Source organism: Carcharhinus amblyrhynchos, unplaced genomic scaffold (genome assembly GCF_965287045.1).
Source record: "Carcharhinus amblyrhynchos unplaced genomic scaffold, sCarAmb.v2.hapA scaffold_39, whole genome shotgun sequence".
Taxonomy (NCBI): Eukaryota; Metazoa; Chordata; class Chondrichthyes; order Carcharhiniformes; family Carcharhinidae; genus Carcharhinus; species Carcharhinus amblyrhynchos.
The window spans coordinates 2,358,915-2,377,747 of record NW_027649780.1 but is presented as its reverse complement, the minus strand read 5'-3'; the positions used below and the strand labels follow the sequence as shown (position 1 = coordinate 2,377,747).

The following is an 18,833-nucleotide window of genomic DNA, read 5'->3' as shown; positions in this document are numbered from 1 at the left end:
TCTGTGTCCTTTTTATGATCAGAACTTCCAGCCACCTGACGAAAAGCTTGCGGCTTTTGCTACAAATAAACCTGTTTGGACTTTAAACTGGTGTTGTGGGATTTCTTTCTGTTTTACCCCAGTCCAACGCCGGCATCTCCATACCATTTCTGGATGTCAGGCAAATCAGTTCCTCTCCAAAGCTGACTTGGAGGTGATGGCTTTCACACACATCTGCTCCCCTGCTCCTTCTAGGTGGTGGAGGTTGAGGATTTTTCAGATTTTTCTCATAATTCTGGTTGTGTTTTAGAAGTATGAAATCTTTATCCATGAACCCCATCCTCTCCAAGGTTTCTCTCTGTTTCAGTCTCTCACCCCTCCCAAGCAGTCCAGGTTCTCGGGCAGACGCAGATAGCGGCAAGTTCCCCTGATTAGTTTTACAATCCCAGCACTTCATTTTGTGGTCATGTTATCAGATGCATTTATTAATTAATTTTCCTCACCTTTGCCTAGAGGGAGCTAGCATTAAAACATGTGTACAGTGAATCCAACTAGCCACCAGCAAAAAGAAGAAAACCAGTCAAGAGTTTTACCCTCATCCTGACGAATTTCAGTATTGTTTGAACTCCATTGTAAGTTTCCTGAATATTGTAAAATGTCTAGGTTGAACAGCTCAGGAAGTATTCCCCACCATCAGGGGAAGAGGGTTTTGTTTCACTTGAGTATTTAATATAGAAGACCTGGTGAGAGAATTTCAATTTTAAGAACATATTTCTCAAATAATTTATAAGAAAGCTTGTGATCTGGTGGTTATGCATGGAGTATAATTTGCAAAGATTAATAAATTCAGACCTGGGGTGGCTGTATGGTGTTTGCACACTTCGTGTCTGTATGGGTTTCCTCCAGGTGCTCAGTTTTCTTTCCAAAGTCCAAAGGTATGTGGGTTAGGTTGATTGGCCATGCTAAAAATTGCACCTTAGTGTCCTGAGATGTGTAGGTTAGAGGGATTAGTGGGTAAAGCATGTTGGGATATGGGGCTAGGGCCTGGGTGGTATTGTGGTCAGTGCAGACTTGATGGGCTGAATGGCCTCTTTCTGTACTGTAGGGTTTCTATGATTCTATGCTGTTTAGGTGGATTGGCCATGCTCGGTTATTCCTTAGTGTCTAAAGCTGTGTAGGTTAGGGAGACTAGTGGGTTAAATATGTAGGGTTATAGGAATAGTGTCTGAGTAGGATGTTCTGTTGCAGAGTTGGAGCAGACTGAATGACCTCTATCTACACAAAGGGACTTTATGATGAAAATATAACTATTTCTTATTTCTAAAGGAGCATCCAAAATTTAAACCTTTGCAAATATAAGAATTATAAGAGTACGTAAGCATGTGTATCAAATATTAAAGTAAATATTAATCCCAGAGCATGTGAAATTTTCTCCATTCAGAACAGTTCAGTTAATCTGAGAATTGAATGAATCCCCCAACAAAGCTGAAGACAGGAGATTGGATTAAGATATTTATTAGGAGTTTTTGGATTGTTTAGATAATGGTAGCATGGAAGATGTTAATTGGATCAATAATAGACCACCACTAATTGCTTTCCTATGTTTGCTGAAACAACCAAATAAATAATATTCAATTTCTAGGAAATGTTATTTTGATTTATTATAAACACTGAATTTCCCACCGTAGTTTTGTAATTAATGTTGCTGAGTTAAGGTCCAGTAAAATAATAAAACTCAGGGCTGAGTATTCCGTTGATCTGTTTGGGGGCTTTACTAATCAGAACTGGTATTTTAGCTTACATGCAAGTGTCATTGCACGAAGCATTTTTTAGTTGAATGTATTTCTTATCGTTAATTTCACATCAGTTATAAAGGGAGTTGACCATTGCTGCATTTGTAAGCTCATTTTGATCCTGCTTAAATATGACTTAACCTGCCCTCCATGAATCCATGGTATGTTTGATTAATTTGGTGAAGTTCTTTGAGGGCATTATGTGCGCGGTGGACAATGGAGAACCTGTGGATTTGGTGTATGTAGATTTCCAGAATGCGTTTGACATGGTGCTGCACCAAATGCTGCTGTATGGAATAAAGGTGCACAGTGTTACAGGTAATATATTAACATGGTTAACGGATTGGTTAACTAACAGAAAGCAAAGAGTAAGGATAAATGGGTGTTTTTCTGGTTGGCAATCAGTGATTAGTGGTGTGCCTCAGGGATCAGTATTGGGACTCCAGTTGTTTACGATTTACAAAGATGATTTGAAGTTGGAGACCAAGTGTTGTGTGTCAAAATTCACAGCCGACACTAAGATGAGTGGCAGAGCAAAGTGTGCAGAGAACGCTGAAGGTCTGGCAGAAGGCTACAGATTGTCTTACGTGAGTCGGGCAAGGATCTGGCAGATGGACTACAATGTTGGTAAATGTGAGGCCATCCATTTTGATAGGAATGACAGCAAAATGGACTACTATTTAAATGTTAAAAGATTGCAGCATGTTGCTGGATGTCCTTGTGCGTGAATTACAAGGAGTTGGTTTGCAGGTGCAGCAGGTAATTCGGAAGATAAATGGAATTTTGTCCTTCATTGCTACGGGGATGGAGTTTAAAAACAGTGGGGTTATGTTGCAGCTGTATAAGTTGCTGATAAGGCCACACCTGGAGTATTGTGTACAGCTTTGGTCTCCTGACTCGAGAAAGGATATACTGGCACTCGTGGGGGTACAGAGGAGATTCACTGGGTTGATTCTGGAATTGAGAGGGTTGTCTTATGAGGAGAGATTGAGTAGACTGGGGCTGTACTCATTGGAATTCGGAAGAATGAGGGGAGATCATATACAAACATATAAGATTATGAAGGGGATAGATAAAATAGAAGTAGGGAGATTCTTTCTATTGGCAGGTGAAACTAGAATCAGGTAGCATGTCTTCAAAATAAGGGGGAGCAGATTTGGGACTGAGTTAAGGAGGAACTTCTTCACCCAAAGACTTGTGAATCAGTGAAATCCCCTGCCCAGTGAAGCAGTTGAGCCTACCTCAACTGTTTTTAAGGCAAGGATAGATTAATTTTTGAACCTTAAAGGAATTAAGGATTATGGTGAGTGGGTGCGTAAGTAGAGTTGAGTCCATGAAAAGGATCAGCCATGCTTTTGAATAGTATCAAGATAGATAAGTCGCCGGGACCGGATAGAATAAGAACGTAAGAAGTGGGAGCAGGAATAGGCCATCTAGCTCTTCGAGCCTGCCCCGCCATTCAATAAGATCATGGCTGATCTGAAGTGGCTCAATTCCACTTCCCCACTTTCTCCCCATAACCCTTAATTCCCTTGTCTACCAAAAACCTGCCTACCTGTGTCTTAAATATATTTAGTGAGGTAGCCTCCACCACGTCAATGGGCAGAGAATTCCAGAGATTCACCACCCTTTGAGTGAAGAAGTTCCTCCTCAACTCCGTTCTAAACTGCGCCCCCCTTGAGGCTGTGCCCTCTAGTCCTGCTGTCCTTTCTGAGTGGGAAGAATCTCTCTACCTCTACCCTATCCATCCCTTTCATTATCTTGTACGTCTCTATAAGATCCCCCCTCATCCTTCTAAACTACAACGAGTACAGACCCAGTCTATTTAGTGTCTCTTCATAGTCCAACCCCCTCATTTCCAGTATCAGCCTAGGGAACCTCCTCTGCATTCCCTCCAAGGCCAAAATATCCTTGCACAAGTGCGGCGACCAAAACTGCACACAGTACTCCAGGTGCAGCCTCACCAGTGCCCTGTACAGTTGCAGCAAGACTTCCCTGCTTTTATATTCTATCCCCCTCACTATAAAGGCCAGCATCCCATTCGCCTTCTTGATCACCTGCTGCACCTGCAGACTGGGTTTTTGCGACTCATGCACAAAGACCTCCAGGTCCCTCTGCACCGTAGCATGCTGCAGCTTTTCGCCCTTTAAATAGTAATCTCTCCTACTATTATTCCTGCCAAAGTGGATAACCTCACACTTGCTAACATTGTACCCCATTTGCCAGGTCCTTGCCCACTCGCTCAGCCTATCTAGATCCCTCTGCAGACTTTCCACACCCTCTGCACAATTTGCTTTTCCACTTCTCTTTGTGTCATCAGCAAATTTCGTCACCCTACACTCAGCCCCCTCCTCCAGATCATCTATATAAACGGTAAATAGCTGAGGCCCCAGCACCGATCCCTGCGGCACTCTACTAGTCACCAACTGCCAATCAGAATAGCACCCATTGATACCAACTCTCTGCCTCCTATTAGACAACCAATCCTCTATCCACACTAACGCCTTACCCCCAACTCCATGCCCCCTAACCTTCTGAAGCAACCTTTTGTGCGGCACCTTATCAAACGCCTTTTGAAAATCGAGAAACACCATATCCAGCGGTTCCCCTCTGTCTACCGCACTAGTCACATCCTCATAGAATTCCAATAAATTCGTCAAACACGACTTCCCCTTAACGAATCCGTGCTGCGTCTGCTCTATCAAACAATTCTTCTCTAGGTGCCTCGCTATTTCTTCTTTGATGACGGATTCAAGCATTTTTCCAACAACAGACGTTAAACCAACCGGCCTATAATTCCCTGCCTTTTGCCTGCTACCTTTTTTAAACAGCGGCATAACATTAGCCGTTTTCCAATCTTCCGGCACTTCCCCGGAATCCAGCGAAGTTTGGTAAATAATCACTATGGCATCCACTATCACCTCTGCCATTTCCTTCAGAACCCTGGGATGCATTCCATCTGGTCCTGGGGACTTGTCCACCATCAGTCCCGCTAGTCGATCAAGCACTACCTCTCTAGTGACAGTAATCTCATTCATCTTGGGATGTACCCCAGGTTAGTGTGGGACTCGAGGGAAGAGATTGCAGAGTCTCTGGCGACGATCTTTGCGCCATCGATGGAGACAGGAGAGATTCCGGAGGTTTGGAGGCTTGTGGATGTGGTTCCTATATTCAAGAAAGGGAATAGAGATAGCCCAGGAAACTATCGACCGCTGAGTCTAACCTCAGTGGTTGTTAAGTTGATGGAAAAGATCCTGAGAGACAGGAATTATGAACATTTAGAGAGGTATAGTATGATCAAAAGTAGTCAGCATGGCTTTGTTAAAGGCGGATCTTGCCTTATGAGCCTGGTTGAGTTTTTTGAAAATGTGACTAAACACACTGATGAAGAAAGAGCGGTGGATGTGGTTTACATGGACTTCAGCAAGGCGTTTGATAAGGTCCCCCATGCAAGGCTTATTGAGAAAGTGAGGGGGCATGGGATCCAAGGAGACGTTGCTTTGTGGATCCAGAACTGGCTAGCCTGCAGAAGGCAGAGTGGTTGTAAATGGGTCTTTTTCTGCATGGAGGTCAGTCACCAGTGGAGTGCCCCAGGGATCTGTTCTGGGACACTTGCTGTTTGTGATTTTTATAAATGACCTGGATGAGGAAGTGGAGGGATGGGTTGGTAAGTTTGCGGATGACACAAAGGTTGGAGGTGTTGTGGATAGTTTGAAGGGATGTCAGCAGTTGCAGTGTAACATAGGTAGGGTGCAAGACTGGGCGGAGAAGTGGCAGATGGACTTCAACCTGGATAAATGTGTTGTGGTACATTTTGGCAGGTCCAATGGGATGAAGGAATATAATATTAAGGGTAAGACTCTTAGCAGTGTGGAAGATCAGAAGGATCTTGGGGTCCAGGCTCATAGGACTCTCAAATGGGCTTCACAGGTAGAGGATGTGGTTAAGAAGATGTATGGCGTACTGGCCTTCATCAATCGAGGAATTGAGTTTAGGAGTCGGAAGATAATGCATCTGTATAAGACCCTGGTCAAACCCCACTTGGAATACTGTGCTCAGTTCTAGTCGCCTCATTACAGGAAGGATGTGGAAGCCATTGAAAGGGTGCAGAGGAGATTGACAAGGATGTTATCTAGATTGGGTGGCATGCGTTATGAGCATAGGTTGAGAGAGCTCGATCTTTTCTCCTTGGAGAGACAAAGGATGAGAGGCGACCTGATAGAGATGTATAAGATGTTGAGACTTATTGATAGGGTGGATTCTCAGAGGCATTTCCCCAGGGCTGAAATGGCTGCCACAAGAAGACACAGGTTTAAGGTGCTGGGGAGCAGGTACAGAGGAGAAGTCAGGGGTAAGTTTTTCCACTCAGAGGGTGATGGGTGAGTGGAATCGGCTGCCATTGGTGGTGGTGAAGGCAAATTCATAAGGATCTTTTAAGAGACTTCTGGATGAGTACATGGGACTTAATAGGATTGAGGATTATAGGTAAGCCGAGTAGGTAGCGATATGATTGGCGCAACTTGTGGGCCGAAGGGCCTGTTTGTGCTGTTTTTTTTATGATTCTATGATCTTATTGAATGGTGGAGCAGGCTCAAGGGGCCAGTTGACCTACTCCTGCTCCTAGTCCTTATGTTCTGATGTTTACCCAAAGTTACTTTGAATCTAATATCCCACATTAATTCCATATTGTTTAGCCTTTGTTCATTCACACCTTTCCCTGAAGGACATAAGTGACCATGTTGGGCTTTTACAACAATCCAGCAGTTTTCATGGTCACTTTTTCCAAGTGCTGGCTGCACAAATTACCAGATTCATTCAGCTCAATTTCACAACCAGCCTTTGTGTTTTTGTGGGTTCTCTCTCACTTCTATATTTTTCTGTTTTAAATCTCACAGGGTAATTGAAGATAAGGATTTGCAGTTGGGAAACTGAAACCAAACATCACTGCAGGAACGGTCAGTTGCCCAGTTTGTCGTAACCCAGATATCATTGGATTTTGACCATGGAAGGACAAAGCACGATTCGCAGAGGGGAGAAACTGTACACGTGCTCTGTGTGTGGACAAGGATTCAACCAATCATCTGGGCTGTCGCGACACAACAAACGCACTCATACTGAAGAGAAGCAGTGGAAATGTAGGGACTGTGGGAAGGGATTTCATTACCAAAGTGACCTGGAAGCTCATCGACGCAGTCACACCGGGGAGAAACCGTTCATCTGCTCCGAGTGTGGAAGGGGATTCATTCAGTCATCCCACCTGTTAAGGCACCAGCTGGTTCACACTGACGAGAGAGCTTTTAAATGTCTGGACTGCGGGAAGTGCTTTAAAAGTCCAAGAGACCTGGTATCCCATCAACGTGTTCACACTGACGAGAGACCTTTTAAATGCTCTCAGTGTGGGACTGGGTTTAAGCGATCATTTAACCTGACTGCGCACCAGAGAATTCACACTGGAGAGAAACCATTTACCTGCTCAGACTGTGGGAAGAGATTCGCTCAGTCATCTAATCTGTTGACGCACCAGCGTATTCACACTGAGGAGAGACCATTTCACTGTTCAGATTGTGGGAAGTGCTTTAAAAGCTCTGGGAATCTGGTGATCCATCAACGAGTTCACACTGATGAGAAAAAGTTCAGGTGCTCTCACTGTGGCACTTGCTTCAAGCAGTCGTGTAGTCTCACTGTACACCAGCGCGTCCACACTGGGGAGGGATTGTTCACCTGTCCTGTGTGTGGGAAGAAATTCACTACCTCATCCAACTTGCTGAGACATCAGCAAGTTCACAAGTAACCACAGTGATTGTACTTTGCTGTTGATCACATCCAGGGTGGCACAGTGGTTAACACTGCTACCTCACAGTGCCAAGACCCCAGATTCAATTCTAGCTGGGTGTTCCGGTTTCCTCCCGTACTCCAAAGATTTTCAGGTTAGGTGGTTTGGCCATGCTAAATTGCCCTTAGTGTTAGAGGTTTTGGGGGATTGGCGGGATAAATGCAGGGGGCTAAGGGAATGGCGTGGGGCTAGGCCTAGGTAAGATGGGCCTAGTTGGAGTCAGTGCAGATTCAGTGGGCCAAATGGCCTCCTTTAGCACTGTAGGGATTCTGTGTTTCTGTGATTCATTGGGATCTGTTTTTGCTGATGATAATAAATTCCAAAACACATCAACTAATACTCTGGATTAAGTCAAATAAATCAGCTTTACCATAAGCCATAGGAGTAGAATTAGGCCATTCAGCCCATTGAGTTTGCTCCACCATTCAATCATGGCTGATATTTTTCTCATCCCCATTCTCCTGTCTTTTCCATTTAACCCCTAATCCCCTTATTAATCAAGAACCTATCTATCTCTGTCTTAAAGAGACTCAATGACCTGGCTTCCATGGCCTTCTGCAGTAAAGAGTTCCACAGATTCACCACTCTCTGGCTGAAGAAATTCCTCATCTCTGTTTTAAAGGAGCATCCCTCTGCTTCTACTTTTTCCAAGAGAGGAAACATCCTCTCCACATCCACTCTATCCAGGCCTCGCCCTACCTGTAAGTTTCAATAAGATCCCACCTCATATTTTTGAACTCCAACAAGTACAGACTCAGAGTCATCAACCGTTCCTCATACGACAAGCTTTCCATTCCAGGGATCATTCTTGTGAGCCTCCTCTGCACCCTTTTCAAGGCCAGCATATTCTTTCTTAGATACGGGGCCCAAAATTACTCTCAGTACTCCAAATGGGGTCTGACCAGAGCCTCATACAGCCTCAGAAGTACATCTCTGCTTTTGTATTCCAGCCCTTTTGACATGAATGTCTTTATATCATTTGCAAACTTAGCAGCAGTGCCTTCAGTTCCTTCTTCCAAATTGTTAATGTATATTGTGTAATGTTGTGGTCCCGCGCAGCCCCTGAGGCACACCACTCGTCACCGGCTGCCATCCTGAAAAAGACCCCTTTATCCCTACTCTTTGCCTTTGCCAGTTGGCCAATCCTCTATCCATGCCAGGATCTTACCCTTAACACCATGGGCTCTTAACTTATTTAACAGTCTCTTCTGTGGCACCTTGTCAAAGGCCTTCTGGAAATCTAAATAAATCATGTCCACTGGTTCTCCTTTATCAAACTTCCTTGTTTCCTCCTCAAAGAACTCGAACAGATTTGTCAGATGTGACCTCCCCTTGCCAAAACCGTGCTGACTCAATCCAGTTTATCATGCATTTCTAAGTACTCTGTCTTGCCAATGACTGAAGTCAGGCTAACCGGCCTATAATTTCCTATCTCCTGCCCCCCTCCCTTCTTAAACAGCGGTGTTACATTAGCTGCTTTCCAGTCCTTTGGGACCCTCCCTGCCTCCAGTGATTGCTGGAAGATTTCCAATAATGCCTTCACAATTTCCTCAGCTATCTCTTTTAGAACCCAGGGATGTAGTCCATCCGATCCACTACACACCTATGACCTCTGATTCTCCTAGACCTCTGGCATCCCATTGGTGTCTTCCACCATGAAGACTGATGCAAAGTAACTATTCAGTTCCTCTGCCATTTCTTTGTTTCCTATTATTATTTCTCCAGCCTCATTTTCCAGTGGTCCAATGTTTATTTTTGCCTCTCTAAATTTTTATATATTGAAAATAACTCTTCCTTTTTTTTATATTACTAGCTAGCTTACACGCATATTTCATCTTCTCCTTATTGCTTTTATAGTTGTCCACAGCTCACTTTTAAAGGCTTCCCAATCCTCTGGCTTCCCGCTAATCCTCGCCACTTTGTATGCTTTTCCTTTTGCTTTTATGCTGTCCTTGACTTCCCTTGTTAGCCCTTGTATGCCTTGTCTTCCTCTTGGCATGTTTCCTCCTCCTTGGGTAAATTTCTGTTGTCCTCTCGCAAACCCCCAAAATTTCCTGCCTTTGGTGTTCCACTATCTTCCCTGCTCGGTTCCCTTTCCGATCAACTCTGACCAATTTCTCCCTCATGTTTTTGTAGTTACCTTTATTTAATTGTAATAACGTTAGATCTGATTCCAGCTTCTTTCTCTCAAACTGCAGGGTAAATTCTATCATGTTGTGGTCACTGCTCCCTAAGGGTTCTTTCACCTTAAGTTTCCTAATCAAGTCTGCCTCATCACAAATCATAAAATCCACAATTGTCTGCTCCCTCGTAGGCTCTGTCACAACCTGCTCCAAAACAACATCTCTTAGATGTTCCACAAGTTCCTTGCCTTTGGATCCATTACCTTCCTGATTTTTTTCCCATCCACCTGATTATTAAAGTCTCTCATGATTATTGTAATATTGCCTTTCTTTAATATGCCTTTTCTACCTCCTGTTTTTTTTTGCTCCACATCCTGACTACTGCTAAGGGGCCTGTACATAACTCCCATTAGAGTCTTTTTACGTTTGCAATTCTTCAACTCCACCCAGAGATTCTGTGCCTTCTGATCCCATATCACTTCTTGCTATCAATTTAACTTCATTCCTTACTAACAATGCAACCCCGCCCTTTGCCCATCTGCCTGCCCTTCTGAAAGGACACATATCCTTGGATATTTAGATCCCAGCCCTGATTCCCCTTGCAGCCATGTCTCTGTGATGCCCACAACATCGTACCAACCAATTTCAATGTGTGCAACAACTCATTTAACTTGTTTCATATACTGCGTGCATTTAGGTACAAGATCTTCAGTCCTGCAGTGACCAATTTCCATCTCATACTTGTCATCTTTTTTGCTCTGTCTGAGGTTAGATTCCTGCCACTTCTATATTCTCTTTTCTATTACGTGGTCTTGAAACCTTACGAAAGTCTCCTGAGCCTTAGCTCCTTTAACTAGCTGGAAGTCCTCATCGTTAACCAGGACTTCTACTCTCTCCTTTTAACTTTGATTTTCTAATTCTCCATACAATTGAACACCGCCCCCCTGCCCAACCTCCTTCCCAGCTATTTAGTTATTAGCTATTTAGGGGGTTGTTCTGCTGATGTTAATACAACCTTAAGAAATAGCAACAGGATGAGGCCATTTCGCCCCGAGACTATGCCTGCTTTCAGTAGGATCCTGACTGTTCCAACAATTCTCATGTCAGCTTTCCTGTCCTTTCCCCATAGCGCCTGATTCTGTACTGATCAAGAATCTGCCTTGACCGTAAATATAGGAGTCTGCACCCACAGCTCTCTGCAGCAAACAGTTCCCAAAAAAACTCTCAAACCTTTGGGAAGAAATTCCTCATCTCAGTCTTAAATGGGCTTCCCTTTGTTCTGAGACTCTGCCCTCTGATCCTAGATTCTCCCATGAGGAGAAACATCCAGTCAGCATTTACCTTGCTAAGCCCTGAGAATCCTAAATGTTTCAATGTGATCACTTCCCATTCTTTGAAATTCCAATGAATAGAGTCCCAGCCTGTTAAACCTTTCCTCATCAGCCAGTCCATCCATATCAGGGATCATCCTTGTGTACTTTCTCTGAACTACCTGTAATGAACCAGGTTGGTGTTTAATATTCTGGATAAATGTGAAATAAATCAGTTTACTTTTAAACGCATTGTTATAAATTTTAGTCTTTCCCACCTGAGTGTTTAACATCACCAGCCTGGAGCTCAGAAAGGACAACCTGGGGAGGATCATGTGGACCGAACAGAAATTGAGGCTGGATGTAGTCCTTCAGGGTCACACTGAGAGGGACAACAGCACTTTGGTCTTTCTCATCTCTCTTCACCGACAGCAAAATCCTTGTGTGGATTAATCCTAAGGTGTGTGAGAAACGTGTCCCAGTCAGTCTCCTCAATGATTCGGTTCTCCTAGACACAGAACAGAAGCTCCTTTACAATTGTGTTCAGAGTCAGGAAGGAAAACAGTGATTGCTGGAATCGTGCTGTCATGATGTGGAGATGCTGTAAACTGTGTGTGTGCCCTCATATGCTCTGTTTATGATCAGAACTCCCACTCATCTGACGAAGGGGCAAACCCTGAAAGCTAGTGGTGTTTACTACCAAATAAACCTTTTGGACTTTAACCTGGTGTTGTAAGACTTATGTGCCGTCACACCAGAGATTGGTATCAAACTGTGATCTGTTCCTGGCCGAATTAAAACAACAGGTTTTAGTTCCCACTCTGAAAATGACTGCAGTTTTATGCTGTGAAGATTTAAGGCCTGGGTTAATTTATATTATAAATAGTTTTTTTAAATACCAGTTAAAGTAGCATTAAAAAGGCAGATGGATGAATCTGCGACAATTATACAACAAAAATTTAATCACCAGAAAAGGATGGTTCTGCAGCAACTTCCCAGGGATTCTCTGTCTCTGTGTTTGTTGGTCACCAGGATAACTAAAACTACCCACCTCGGAAAATTATGGAATCTCCAGGGCAAACAAGGAGGTTATTCAGTCCATTGAGTCTATGCCCAATCTCTGACAGAGTATCTTGTCTAGGCTCTTGGCCAAATCCTGAAAGCCCATGCATTTGCCAGGGTCAATCCACCTCACCTTCACATCTTTGGAGTGTGGGAGGAAACTGGAGCACCCAGAGGCAACCCACACAGACATGGGAAGAATATGCAAAGTCCACAAAGCTGGAATGGAACCCCGTTCCTTGGCACTGTAAGGTAACTGTGCCATCCTTGTGTTTGCAACATTTTCCGTTTTGAGGTCATCAACTCGGGGAAGGACGCACTTTGGTCCACCCGAAACTTGCTGATCTTCCAGTTGAAAGAACTGTCATCGACCGAGTGTTGCAGACTGGCACATTCCAAGGTCCAGGACTACGTGCTGAGGGACGCGCTGAAGCTTGGGGCAGCCACCGCAAAGGCACAATGGGGAAAGGCCACTCTATAAGGCCTTTTAACGGAGGCAGACTGAGGGCCTGGGAACTGCAGAATACCCTTGGCCTGCGTATCTGTGCTAATCTGAGAAATAACGACACATGATATATCTTGAGGCATGTATATAGTTCTAAGTTTTCAAATGAAATTTTGTATAGGACTGTGAAAATGTTTTTTTTCTCTGCACTGTTTGCAATGTTTAGATATGTAGGTTTGCAATGGTTTAATTGAGATTTTTATGAATAAAGTATATTTTTGAAATTTAAAAAAAATCTGTTTTGAGGTGGGATTTGCAGCATGCGCAATATCTGTTTTTTGGGGTCACAGTGGATCAGTTTTCTCTGACTTATTGCTCCCTGTTTAAAGAAAAATAACAGTCCTCCTCCTCCCCACACCCCCTTCCCCCACCCCCTCGGAAATAGATGATCTTGGTGATGATCTGGATATGTAATTGGAAGTTAATCTTGCAATAAATCATGACGCCATGAACAGTGCTTGCATCCCAAGAGAGGGATGGAGTTGGTGACCACAGAGGGGAGTTGGTAGTGGAAACTGAAAACAACCTTTTCAGTCTTCCTGATATATTAGCAGAGAAATGTTCTGCTTATCTAGGACCTGATATCAGTTTGTGTCTAACGTAGAGCTGCTAACCTGGTCTTTCAAGGCGTTAAATGTTGGGGTGGTGGTTTGGCAAATTTCATAAAGAATTTGATATTATTGTAAATCTATAAAAGATGGGCTGTTAGGCTGATTGTCAGTAATAAATTGTCCCTAAATTAGTTTCCCTCAATGTGGATGGCCATAAAACATTAGACAAGGGTCATGGGTGGAGGGGGTGACTGATAGTGTTAAGATGGTGGCGCGGGCTCGTTGGGTCGAAGGGCCTGTTTCCCGGGCTGTTTTTGTTCTTTGTTTTCTTTCTTTTCCTTTGCTATCAATGTATTTCTGTTTATCTCTTTCTTTCTCGGATTCTCTTTCTCCTGTGATGAAGGCCAGGATGTTTAGTCTGCCCCAGATCATGTAACAAGTGACTTCATTAATGATATTGGGAACCAGTTGGGTTTCCAGCAGTTTTCATGGTTACTTTTTCCGAGTGCCAGCCCCACAAATTACCAGATTAATTCAGCTCAATATCACAACCTGCCTTTGTGTTTTGTGGGTTCTCTCTCACTCCTGCTTTTTTTCTGTTTTAAACCAATTTCAAGGGTGTAAGAGAGGGAGGATTTGCAGCCGGGAAATTAAAACCGAATCTCACTTCAGGATCTGACAGTCACTCAATTTACCGTAACCTGAATACCATCGGATTTTGAACATGGAAGGAAAAAGCATAGTTCACAGTGGGGAGAAACCATACGTATATTCTGTGAGCAGACAAGGCTTCAGCCAATCACTTGGCCTGTCAGAACATAAATGTAGTGATAATGGAGAAAACTTGTTGAAATTTAGGGATTGTGGGAATCAATTCAATTGCCCACCTGACCTGGAAAGATATCAGCACAATCACACTGGGAAGTATCCGCTCACCTGCTCCAAGTGTGGGAAGGAGTTCACTCGATCATCCAGCCTTTGGAGACACCAGCGAATTCACACTGATGAGAGATTGTTTAAATGCTCAGACTGGAAATTGCTTTGAAAGTTCCAGAGACCTGATGCATCATCAGCTTGTTCACTCTGATGAGAGATTGTTCAGGTGCTCTCAGTGTGGGACTGGGTTCAGACATATTTAACCTCAGTAAATATCAGCGCATTCACACTGGGGAGAAACTATTCACCTGCTCCGAATGTGGGAAGGGATTCAGAGACTCATTCACTCTGCTGAGACACCACCAAAGTGTCCGCACTGAAGAGAGGCCTTTAAAATGCTCTTGACTGTGGGAAGTGTTTTAAAAGTTCCCAGGAACTCATGTCCCATCAACGTGTTCACACTGACGAGAGACCATTCAGATGCTCTCACTGTGGGACTGGGTTCAGGGAATTATCTCACCTCACTCAACACCAACGAGTTCACACAGGGGAAAGACCATTCACCTGCTGTGTATGTGGAAATGGATTCACTGATTCATCCAGCCTGCTGAAACATCAACGTGTTCACACTGACGAGAGACCTTTTAAATGCCCAGACTGTGGCAAGTGTTTTAAAAGTTCCGGGGAACTGTTGCGCCATCAACATATTCGTAATGACGAGATACCATTCAGGTGCCCTCACCGCGGGACTGGGTTCAAGACGTCATCTAACCTCACTCAAAACCAGCAAGTTCACACTGAGGAAAGACCATTCACCTGCTCTGCCTTTAGGAAGGAATTCACTAATTCCTCTGACCAAGTTCCTCTGAGTGGCACGGTAGCACAGTGGTTAGCACTACTGCTTCACAGCTCCGGGGACCTGGGTTCGATTCCTGGCTTGGGTCACTGTCTGTGTGGAGTTTGCACATTCTCCTTGTGTCTGTGTGGGTTTCCTCCAGGTGCTCTGGTTTCCTCCCACAGTCCAAAGATGTGCGGGTTAGGTTGATTGGCCATGCTAAAAATTGCCCATTAGTGTCCTGGGATGTGTAGGTTAGAGGGATTAACAGGTAAATGTGTAGGGATATGGGGATAGGGCCTGAGTGGGATTGTAGTCAGTGCAGACTCGATGGGCCAAAGGGCCTGTTTCTGCACTGTAGGGTTCTATGTTCTAGATTCTAATTACCACCGACTACATGGAAAGGCAAGTGACACACCAATGAAATCAGGGGTAACTGCAATGATTGGATTTCGCTGCTGATCAAATGCAGAATTAACATTGATCGTTGGGATCTTTTAATTTGATTTATTTTCACATGTACTGAGATAACGTGTAAAGTATTTTTTCTTGTGTGTCATACAGATAAAACATTTAGTTCATGAACGGCATAGGAGAAATTATAGAGTGCAGAATAGAACGTTTCAGTCACTGGGAAGATGTAAAGAAAAATCAGCTTCCTGCTGATGTTAATAAACTGCAATCAACATAGAACCCTTCAGTGCAGAAACAGGCCCTTTGAGTCTGCGCCGACCACAATCCCACCCAGGCCCTATCCCCATACATATTTACTCGCTAATCCATCTAACCTACACATCCCAGGACACTAAGGGACAAATTTAGCATGGCCAATCATCCTAACCTGCACATCTTTGGACTGTGGGAGGAAACCGGAGCACCCGGAGGAAACCCACGCAGACACAAGGAGAATGTGCAAACTCCACATAGACAGCGACCTGAGCCGGGAATCAAACCCAGGACCCTGGAGCTGTGAAGCAGCAGTGCTAACCACTGTGCTACCGTGCTGCCCAAGTAGTATTAATGTCCTCATCAAAGTTCAAATATGTCAGCTTGGTGTTTGACACACTCTGTGTTGAATCTTTTTAATATCTGTAACACAGGTTAGCGCAGAAAATAGGAGTAGGCCATTCATTTGATTCATGACTCATCATCCAATTCAGTAACCTGTTCATCCTTCCCCCTCCATCCCCTCCCCCAGGTTCACTGATCCCATAAGACCTAACAGCTGTATCTAACATGTTTTTGAAAAGATACAATGTGGTTAAGCATTGCTGCCTCACAGCGCCAGGGACCCGGGTTCGATTCCTGGCTTGGGTCAATGTCTGTGTGGAGCTTGCACATTTTCCCCATGTCTGTGTGGGTTTCCTCCTTTCACACCACTGCAGTACAAGGAAGAATGGAAGATTGAGGCCAGAGCTTCCACAATCTCCATCTGAAGGATGGCGTGTGTCAGAGTGCAGCAATCCCTCAGTGTCAGACTGGAGTGTCAGCCTAGATAATGTGCTCAGCTTGATGAGTATTTCCTGTTGTTGTTGATGTGGATCATTCAGAAACAATGGACTCTGATGATGTCATCCAGTCCTGCTGCAATGATGTCATAGAGACTATTACATCACAGCGGAGACTTAGTGCTGAAAACAGTTTTGATCCAGATGGCAGCAAGTCCATTACTGGGAGATCAGCAAATGGATTGAATTTAATTCTAATTCATAGTAAGTAACTGAGACAGAAACAGCTTGTGTCACAGTTCAGAGAGATCTGATCACTGACTGAGTGAGTGAGTCTGTATCAATGTAACTCAGATACACACAGCTTGTTTGAACAGACCTGGGGAGAAGGAAGTTTTGAACTAACCCCTAGACTTTCTGTTCTTCACAATTGGCAAAAGCTGATCTTTCCAAACATTCACAATGATGAATGAAGTCATTAAAGATGATTTGTTGTTGTGAGCTGAATGATTGGTTAGAATGAGAGTGAAGGAGTGGGATTGACTCACAGCCTGAGTCACACTTTAATGACAGGAAGAGAGGGTAGGGGGAGGAGGAAAGAATTAATTAGATACATAGAACATAGAACACTACAGCACAAACAGGCCCTTCGGTCCACAAGTTGCGCTGATCATATCCATACCTACAAGGCCTATCTATAACTCTCAATCCCATTAAATCCCATGTACAATACAGGACACTGAATCTGGAACAATGGGCAGAGAGAAGGAGGAGTGTGTTTGGGACAGGGATTTATAGATTTGGGCAATGAAATAAGAAAGATTATCCCACAAACTAGAATACTCTGTTCTGAATTTCTATTCTGTACTGACAGTGATGGGTTTTGTAAATACTGTTCACAGGGGCTTAGAGAGAGACAATTTACAGACAGGAAACTCAAACCAAAAATCTCAACCAGATCTTTTGTAATCATTGAATTCATGTATGATCAGCCTCTGATTATGGAAGGCAAAATGTTTAATTGTTCTGTCTGTGGGGAGATACTTCAATCATCGATGTGTCTAGCAAATCACTGGGATGCACACCCGAGTCAAAATCTCATCCCTGGGTCAACCCTGAGATCAAGAGTGGAAAAAGTCTGGTTTCCATTCAGACAGATGCCAGGGAGAGGAATGGAGTTGGGAGCTGGAGAATGAAAACAATGTATTCAGTCTTCCCAATATTCAATCAGAGGAAATTTCTGCACATCCACCACTGGATATCAGACAAAGTCTGAAAATTGAATAAAAGTGGAGAAGTGGAGAGAGGTGGTGGTGAATTAGAGCTGGGCCCTGTCAGTGTACATATGATAACTGACTCTGTCTTCAGATGATGTGGGGAGCATGTTGATGAGCTGTGGTACGTCTCATGGACATGATGAGCACGGAGAGAGTATGACACAGATGGGAGAGAAACTGGGGAAAGAGAAGAGTTCAAGGCTCGGACAAGGGGAAGATTTAGAGACAGTTTCTCCTGATGAGCTGGTGGAAGTGAGGGAATCAGCGGAGACAGCTAATGGGATTGTCTCAGTCTTAGTGACAAAGAAGATCCATCAGCTCCTCACATTTGTTGTTGGAGGTGAGGATGGAGGAGACGATGAGAGGGAGAGCCCTTCAAAAGGAAATGACTTGTACAAAAAGAACAAAGAGCAACACAACATGGGAAACAGGCCCTTCAGCCCAACGAGCCCGTGCCGCCATTTTAAAATTGAGTGCCCTTCTCTACCTATGACCTTTGTCTACGCCTATTGGGGAAGATTGAGGGAAGACTAATTTGTCATATAGATCTTAAAAATTTATCCGCACTATGTTTAACAAGATGCTGACTTATCTGAATTTTACCCAGAATATCAACTCTGTAACTGGGCTGGACTTTATTATCATCAACAGAAGCAGACAACAGTGAACATAGTTCAGTTCTGGATGTGATTCACAAAGAGAAAAAAAAACTGTTGTTACTGTTAACTTGCTGGTGTTTCTGCAGAGTGGGTAATTGAGTGAACCCCTTCCCACACTTGGAGCAAGTGAACAGCCTCTCCCGAGTGTGAATTCATTGGCGTACAGTGAGATGAGATGACTGCCTGAACTGAGTTCCACAGTGAGAGCACCTGAATGGTCTCTTGTCAGTGGGAATATGTTGATGGGATATCAGTTCCTCGAATCTTTTAAAACACAGTCTGGGCATTCATAAGGTCTCTTGTTGGTGTGAAGATACTAGTGTGTCAATAGGATGGATGACTGAGTGAATCCCTTTCCACACTGGGAGCAGGTGAATGGTCCCTCCCCAGTGTGAACTCGCTGGTGTCCAATGAGTTAAGATGATTCCCTGAACCCAGGCTCACAGTGGAAGATACTGAATGGTCTCTCAAGAATCTGAGCACGCTGATGGGACATCAGTTCTTGGGAGCTTTCATAGCACTTCCCGCAGTCCAGGCATTGAAATGGCTATTTCCCAGTGTGATCATGCTTGTGTCTCAGAA

At 44.0% G+C, this 18,833-nt stretch overlaps 1 protein-coding gene across 1 annotated transcript; it reads left to right on the top strand.

Moving 5' to 3' along the window:
- Positions 1-500: 500 nt before the first annotated feature.
- Positions 501-12,774, top strand: LOC145335614 (uncharacterized). Its single transcript, XM_080181418.1, has 2 exons — positions 501-611; positions 6,668-12,774. The coding sequence occupies exon 2, from the start codon at positions 6,775-6,777 to the stop codon at positions 7,561-7,563; it is 789 nt and encodes a 262-aa protein (XP_080037544.1). The 5' UTR covers positions 501-611; positions 6,668-6,774; the 3' UTR covers positions 7,564-12,774.
- Positions 12,775-18,833: the final 6,059 nt, after the last annotated feature.